This window comes from Fusarium odoratissimum, assembly GCF_000260195.1.
Source record: "Fusarium odoratissimum NRRL 54006 unplaced genomic scaffold supercont1.148, whole genome shotgun sequence".
Taxonomy (NCBI): domain Eukaryota; kingdom Fungi; phylum Ascomycota; class Sordariomycetes; order Hypocreales; family Nectriaceae; genus Fusarium; species Fusarium odoratissimum.
Window position 1 is genome coordinate 1 of NW_022158836.1, and position 7,297 is coordinate 7,297.

Below are 7,297 nucleotides of genomic sequence, written 5' to 3' on the forward strand. Positions count from 1 at the left end.
GGGGGGGGGGTAAATGTCTGAAATGCTCGGGAAGTCCAATAGATCTCTCTGTCAAAAACATGACGTCGATTGGGATGACGAACGGGGGTCGTGTTGAGCAGGAAAGTTGATGGTGTGTTGGGCTACGGAAGTCGGAGGGGCTTCAGGTGCATTGCGAGGGCGGGAGATGCGTCGTGAGTTTGGGCGCTATGGGGGAAATTGGAAACATGTCACAAAGTCCGCTACCCAGTATGCGCAAACCTGAAGGAACCTCCATCTTGATGCCTAGCCACGATATTCCACTCCCCTGGTACAGCCCTGCTTCTTGTCGCTATTGTTAAGCGAATGTTTGGATCAGGAGCGGTCTCTGGATGCTTGTTGCGGCACGAACGTTCGGTCGTGGGGAGTGTTCATCGGAGGATTGTTGTTGAGCAAAGGCCTCAATCGGGAGCGGTTCCTTGGCTGCTTGCCGTTGAGCGAAACAAGAGTGGTTATTTGTGTAATTCCTTAAGCGGAATGTTGGGCAAAGGGCGGAAGCTGCGCTGCTGTCACGCGTAACTTCGTTCTCGTACAGTTTTTCTCCAAGGGGACCGGCATCTTGAGCGCAATCTCGTCGCGGTTGGTCCCTTGGAAAATTGCCATGGACTCTCCTTCGGAGCAATTCGAAGCTCGTCGTGGAGCGCTCGAGTCCGTTACTGAGGGAGTGTTTGTCGAAAGCTCATCGCCGAGCCAGTGCTCGTCTTTAGAGGAGGGCTTGGAGTACTAGAGGCCAGGTTGGTCTGTCAGTCAACAAGAGATAGCCGGCGTCCAAGTCTATGACATGCCGATTGCTTCAGACCTAGAGAGAGTTACTCTAGCTGCTGCTACCAACATGCTTATTGGTGGAAGCAAAACGGAACAGAGTATGTATTGACATGGTGGTAGATTTGCCTTGGAGGGGAAATTTGCTAAAGTGGTAGGGGCTGGGAAGGTAGTTAGGTAACGCGCCATGTGGGGTACTGCGCGCCAAAGGTCTGGAGTCAGCCCCGCGTTCGGTCCTTGACTCACGCTGCAGTAAACATGAGCACGGCAATGCAATGTAGATACCGACGACCCAAAGAATAGCGTCCTAAGCCAACCAAAGATCAATGCCGTAAGGCAAAGATTAGTGTCATCAGGACTGACAACTCCCTCCTAGCCGCTCCCGAAACCGCACATCGGCTCAATCATAGCCCAAAGCCTAAACTCATTGCGAACCCTCCCTCTACGTCGACCTCTTCCGTTCCTCTCAGACGGAACTATTCTTGACTCCGTTCCTGCCGCGCAATTCCTACCTAGTATCGCTTCCAAGGCCAGCGTGGCCCATCTGCTGATAGTCCCCGTGGAAGTTAATTCGTTATGTGCCAAAGGCTGAAAAACTACAACTCAACTTGTTCGATTGGCCACGGGTTGGTTTCGCGCTCGAGGAATCTGATGGCCCCGCGGCCTCCCCCATCTGCCCCTTCACGTACATCTCTGAGATGTTGGCTAAGTCCTGCTCGGGAGGGCTCATCGAAGAGACGCAGATCGAAGAACGAGCAGAACTCGGACTTGGAGTCTTCGAAAATAACCAAGAAGAGCTCGTCCTTCGTCGTGGCGATCTGGAGGATCGGCTTTTACTTAGGGTAGAAGATCTTCTCATCGATCAGGCTGGTGGACTTCTCGTAGTCCGTGCAGTCTCTCGTGCCGACGACCCTTAGAGTTGCGTCTCCTCCGACTCGACCTTGATTCTGTCTATGATCGACTACAAATATTCTATGAAGGACGTTGACTCCTCTGAATAACAAATTCTATACGATATACCAGTTGTTCACCAGACAACTGCTTCAATACCTCTCACCATCTCAACCCACCAATTGACCATCGTCAAACTCTGTCACGTCTAACCAAGGTTGTTGGGACTCTTGGCTCGAATCTTGAATCCTTGCAAGAAGAATATGACGGGAACAGGGACAAGAGCCAGTGCCAAGAACGCAAGGATACTGTTCTCCCACCCGAGGCCAAGATCATCGTACATAGACAATCCGGTGAGAGGAAGCATAGCGCCAGCCAGAGATCGAAGGACTGTCATTGCGGCGACGGCGGATGCTGCGTAGGTGACGTATGCATCGAGGTAAGTTTGAAGACACATCTATCTCGTTAGTGATGCATGGTGAAAGCGAGAGAGGGAAATGAACTCACCATAATCCCCATGAGACTAAAGCAAGACAGCGCAACGCCAATCATGGGCACAATCCAGTGCGTATTTTGATCCGCCGCCCAGCCATACGAAAGCAACGCCCCCCACAATAAGCAACCCCGACGGCAACGTCATCCAAATCGGCAACCGATCCTCAGGCTCCTTCTTACCATTCTGCTCAACCTTCTTCTTAATAACAACCAAACAGCATTCCAATACCTGTAGGGAGATACGCCAGACCGATGGTGCCAGTACTAAACCCATACTGCTGCGCAAATACAAAGGTGAAGGTGCTGAACATGAGGTACAGCACGCCGTAGACGATGGCGACGTAGAGAGAGACAGGATGAACACGGGGAGATGTGTGAAGAGCATTCTCATGGGGCGGATGGAGTCGTTGCTGAAGCGTTGTTTGGGTGTGAGGCCGTCTTTGTCGAGGATGGAGTATAAGTCTGAATTGCCGGTTTCTTTTTTGAGTTTGGCGGCTTTGGTGCGGAGGAGGGTTGGGGCGTATGTCTCTGGGGCGGCGAAGTAGCATAGCGTAGCGATGAAGCCGGTCTAACGATTAGCAGCCATACTCTTCAAGGGAAAAGGTACTTACGAAAATAGCAATCAACTAGAATACCCATCGCCATCTAATAGCCTCAACCATATACCCACCAGCCAACCGTCCAATACACGGCCCCATGGCCCAAACAGCCATAGCCTTGCCTCTCTCCTGCACCGGAAAGATATCCGACATAGTCCCCGACCCATTAGGCATCGAGCCCGTGAAGCCCATCAAAAAGCGGAATACAATAAGCATCGGTATGACTTAGCTCAGCGCCGTAGCGACGGTCATTACAAGGAAGAGGACGTTGGCGATGTTGAAGACGATAGCGCGGCCGTAGATTTCGCTGAGCGGCGCGGCAAGGAGAAGACCGAATGCGAAGCCGAGGACGTAGACGGAGACGACGAAGGTGGCGATGTTGCGGTTGGAGGTTTCGAATTCGCGCATGATGTCTGGAACGCCAGGGGCGAACATTGAGGAGCCTTGGGTTGTTAGTAGGTGTAATCGGGGTTAAGGTAGGGACGTACGAGAGGTCTAAGATGTTAGCGATGGTGTGAGGGATAGTGAGAAGGGACTTACGTTAGGAGGGTCATGACGGAGAGAGCACCGATGTAACTCCGTTTCTTCTTTGCAGGTCAGTTCATGGGATTGTTTGGATCATCAGGGCCATCCCACCCAACGGCATTCGGGTCTTCAGGCTGAGCGAGGTCTTCTTTCGCAGCACTCTCCTCATCCTTCTTCGCTGCGCTACCAGTATAAGAAGGCATAAGCGTCCACTGACTCGCGGGTAGGCTAGTCGTGAATGGCAGCGCCGAGGAAGGCTTGGAGGAGGCAGTGGAAGGGAGTGAACCAGTACATCCATTCGCGCCAGACGGTAGGAAGACCCTGCGGCGGGACGACGACACCGCAGAAGAATACAACTAACAGGAAGACGATGGGGGTCGTTAGCACTCTTTCGCTTTTCTTCAGTGGATTCGCCACGAGGAAGAACAATGCTCGATGAAGAATTGCGATCGAGAATAGGCGCGTGCTGCTGTTGGGGCTCAAATGTTAACGCCCCAAACGAGGCTGAACTGCCGGCGGTGACATGATCGTATGTCGTAGCCGCAGTATCACGGCCCGCAACGCAAACCCGGCCTCAAGTTGTCTATCAGTGATGTTTCCCGTTGGGTAATCGAGTTGACGCTTGGCGTAACAGGAACACCGCCAGGGATGTCTTCATCCCTGGGCGTAGGTCTCTCATCAGCCATTTCGCTATCAAAGAGCAGAATAACCTCACGGGAACGAGGATCAACATTCTATTCTTAGTTAACGAGCATTGACCATAATGAACAGACATTTACAGACATTTTCCACTTGTGATTTATCTATGATGACATCAGAGAATGGTCTAGTCGGTCTTTCGGACATGCTGGAATTGCGACGCGGTCCGGGTGCTAGGTGGACATTGGGCGCTGTAGACTGAACAGTAGATTACCCTGTAGTGCCTCAGAGAGATTAATTTTGACGTACGAGTAGCAGACCGCTACAGGTCGAGCTACGCATGACGTTGCAGCGGCATTTTTATTTATCCCACGGACGGCAAGTGTCATCAGCTAGAGCATGCGATTATCAGCTTGTCACACACTTTGACCTTTCGGGATATTTGGTAAATCGTATCGGTCCCGAGCGAATCGCAACCCAACCAGGCGTGGACAAGATTAGGGCTGGTTTGTTGTAGAATATTGGGAAATATATTTCATTTTTCTTCGATTTGTGCGATTGGTTGCATTCAATGTCTTTCATGCGTGTAAGATTTGTATGCTGTGCAATTGTGCCCGCGGCAAAAATTTGTCATTGACTCAAACGCGGCGTCTCGCACTCAAAGCCCCATATCACTCACTCACTCTCACTGTATTCCCCTCTAATCTCCAGCACTAACATCCCATTACGTCTCATTAAAAATACAGCATCGCGCGATGGCACTAAAACATCCCGATTATCAGGATTTCACCACGAGAAAACAACCCGAACTCGACCAAGTGACTAGACCATACCGTTTTATTTGAAACATGACCAGATAAAAATCAGATCATGATCTCCGATGCTTATTGGGCGTAAACGTTGCCATTTCGAGACTCCTGCAGCGAATGTTTCAATGTCTGTCTCAGCTCGACCTCTCATATCGTAGCGTCCTAGAGGCGGGCGCCAATTAACCGCCGATAGCGACAATCCGCATTTCTCACGCTCGGACGAAATGTTCCGATTGTGATCTAGCGGGAGATGTTATCTGATCTGTACGGTACCTGAGTTAAATCGTGAAGCTAAACCTAAGCTAAGCTTGAGGCCTCTAAAACACCATCACCAAAGAGCTGAGATACCCAAGTTAAAGCAGACCTCTGTGTTTTTTTTAGTGTCGAAATTGGTGTAATAGTGCTGCGACATGTACTGCTTATACGATTCACATATTCTTTTCCCCTCAGCCCGGACCCAGCCCAAATGCAAGCCTCGAATGCATCGGAAGCCCTTGTGTTACACAAACCTCAAGGGCATTCGATGAACAGCCTTGTCACGATCGTGGGACCGCTCCGACGTGCTTGATTCGCTGGGCATACTGAATTTTGCTTCTGTGGGCGAAACGTAGCTCCGCGTGCATGCTGCCGCTGCTCAAGGTTTATATGAAGGCCCAATCCCCCCCAAGATTGACTGACAATACCCAATGTTCAGACAATAACGCACGTCAAGAACACTACTCACTTTTTTTTAATATAAATTATCACCACCAACACTAAGAAACCATGTGTCAAACGGTGGAAGAAAACGGCAACAAACCCCAGAAGCAGAGCCAGAATCAGAACTGCTGCATGCCATCTTCGGCTAACGTTACGGGATCGACGCAGGGTCCTAGTCATGCCGATCTGCCTCGATATCACGTCGAGACCTACCCTATCCCCGTTCCCCTGTCGGAATATGACTTTGATCACCGACGCACCATAACCATTGAGTCTCAGCAGCGACTCTGGCCCCAGGACATCTGGGTTCACAGTCCGCATGGACGACAGCTGTATCAGCCTGTGCTGATGTTTAAGACGAGGGCCCCGGAGGATAAGACGGAGACGAATGGAAGTGCTTCTAAGAGCGGTTAATTTCTTTGGGACGGATGGCGATTGATATGTGATTTGGGATATTGAATTGGAGGAGTCGTGATGGCAAAATGATTGAATGGGTTTGGATTAACGGTATGGAACACACGTGACGGAGTTGGGGTCTTTCATGACATGGCCAATCAGATAATTGGGATTTATCTGCTTTATTCTACATGCATTTCGACAAAAATCACAAAACAACAGGGGCTTTTCTACGTCTGTACCATCGTATTTGGGGTCAATCACTGTATTAGCATAGCAAACACGATTGATGAAATGATACATCAATATCTTCCCCAAAATATCAACACTCAAACCTCCACTCCACATCCTCCCATCCCTGCCTCATCGCTATCTCAGCCCCCAACCCAGCGCCATACCTCTCAGGCCTTACCGTCCCGCCTGCAAGCTGCGGTCCCAGCATCTTGACATTGCCAAAGCCCATCCCCACAGCCTCAATCTCAAAACCCAGTAGTAGAGCAGACGCGAAGCCGATTATCTCTGCTAAAGCGAGGTTGCGGCCTGGACACAGATGGCGACCGCCTCCGAAGGGTATGTACGCTGCTTTTCGCTTGCGCTCATCCTCTGTGCTTCCCTTGGATGATGGGAGGAAGCGCTCTGGATTGAAGACGTTGACATCTGCGCCCCAGACACTGACCTCGTAGTGTTCTACGCCAGCGGGGAGTTGCAAGTCTGTGTCTTTTTTGAGAATATATGTTGTTCCTTCGGGTGTTGTGACGCTTGTGTCTTGGAGGATGCGTCACGTGCTAAGAGTCTGGTTCACAAGACGCAACGTCTCGCGATAACAGCTCACCAGCAGAGGCATCCTCTCCTCAAATTCCGCAATATTAAACGTCGCACTCCTCTTGCCATTATTCTCCTCCACAACAGCTGCATTCTCAGCTTCGGCTCGTATCCGCGCGAAAGATCCGGTCAGTCGAGGATGTACAGCAAGGGCCAGTAAAACGTCGGCACGGCATCAAGCGTCGCCACATTCGGGAGAATAACCTCAAACTTCACAATCTCGCACCCCAAAAGACCATTCTTTTGTAGTGCTCCGGCGCGATTTCGTACGAGGGCAGAGACGCTGGGGTCGTGGATGTCGTGGTCTTCGGAGTACCATTTGCAAGCGATGTTTTGCAGCGTGGAGCGCGCTTTGTAGGCTTTTGGCATTGTAATTGAGGGGAAGAGTGAGAGGAGGAAGTGGGGGACTGATTCTTCAAAAAGCCTGGTTTGTTAGCGATGCGTAGACGCGGGATGGGGTGACGCTATACTAGTTCGCTATGGGGAACACATAAACAAGAACGTCCTTTGCGTGGAGGACGGCTCGGGGAGATTCGACCAGGTCTTGTGTCAGATATTAAGGTGAATTGTGTATCTTTCTTGATTCTGTCGCAATCGAAGGACTATTGAGACCTTATATCTTGACTGATTCCTTCTAGGACT

At 50.7% G+C, this 7,297-nt stretch overlaps 5 protein-coding genes across 5 annotated transcripts; 2 read left to right on the forward strand and 3 right to left on the reverse strand.

Moving 5' to 3' along the window:
• Positions 1-799: 799 nt before the first annotated feature.
• On the forward strand, positions 800-1,697 carry FOIG_16749 (uncharacterized protein; the record flags this gene model as incomplete). Its single annotated transcript, XM_031218224.1, has 4 exons — positions 800-881; positions 1,062-1,111; positions 1,157-1,315; positions 1,368-1,697. The coding sequence occupies 4 exons, from the start codon at positions 800-802 to the stop codon at positions 1,695-1,697; spliced, it is 621 nt and encodes a 206-aa protein (XP_031052058.1).
• Positions 1,698-1,879: 182 nt separating this feature from the next.
• FOIG_16750 (uncharacterized protein) lies at positions 1,880-2,918 on the reverse strand (the record flags this gene model as incomplete). Its single annotated transcript, XM_031218225.1, has 3 exons — positions 1,880-2,128; positions 2,267-2,734; positions 2,802-2,918. The coding sequence occupies 3 exons, from the start codon at positions 2,916-2,918 to the stop codon at positions 1,880-1,882; spliced, it is 834 nt and encodes a 277-aa protein (XP_031052059.1).
• A 72-nt stretch (positions 2,919-2,990) lies between these two features.
• On the reverse strand, positions 2,991-3,319 carry FOIG_16751 (uncharacterized protein; the record flags this gene model as incomplete). The annotated part of the gene is made up of 3 exons (XM_031218226.1): positions 2,991-3,208; positions 3,250-3,260; positions 3,306-3,319. 3 exons carry the CDS (start codon positions 3,317-3,319, stop codon positions 2,991-2,993), a joined length of 243 nt encoding a protein of 80 aa, XP_031052060.1.
• A 2,184-nt stretch (positions 3,320-5,503) lies between these two features.
• On the forward strand, positions 5,504-5,851 carry FOIG_16752 (uncharacterized protein; the record flags this gene model as incomplete). The annotated part of the gene is made up of 1 exon (XM_031218227.1): positions 5,504-5,851. The coding sequence occupies one exon, from the start codon at positions 5,504-5,506 to the stop codon at positions 5,849-5,851; it is 348 nt and encodes a 115-aa protein (XP_031052061.1).
• A 304-nt stretch (positions 5,852-6,155) lies between these two features.
• Positions 6,156-7,024, reverse strand: FOIG_16753 (uncharacterized protein; the record flags this gene model as incomplete). Its single annotated transcript, XM_031218228.1, has 2 exons — positions 6,156-6,591; positions 6,801-7,024. The coding sequence occupies 2 exons, from the start codon at positions 7,022-7,024 to the stop codon at positions 6,156-6,158; spliced, it is 660 nt and encodes a 219-aa protein (XP_031052062.1).
• Positions 7,025-7,297: the final 273 nt, after the last annotated feature.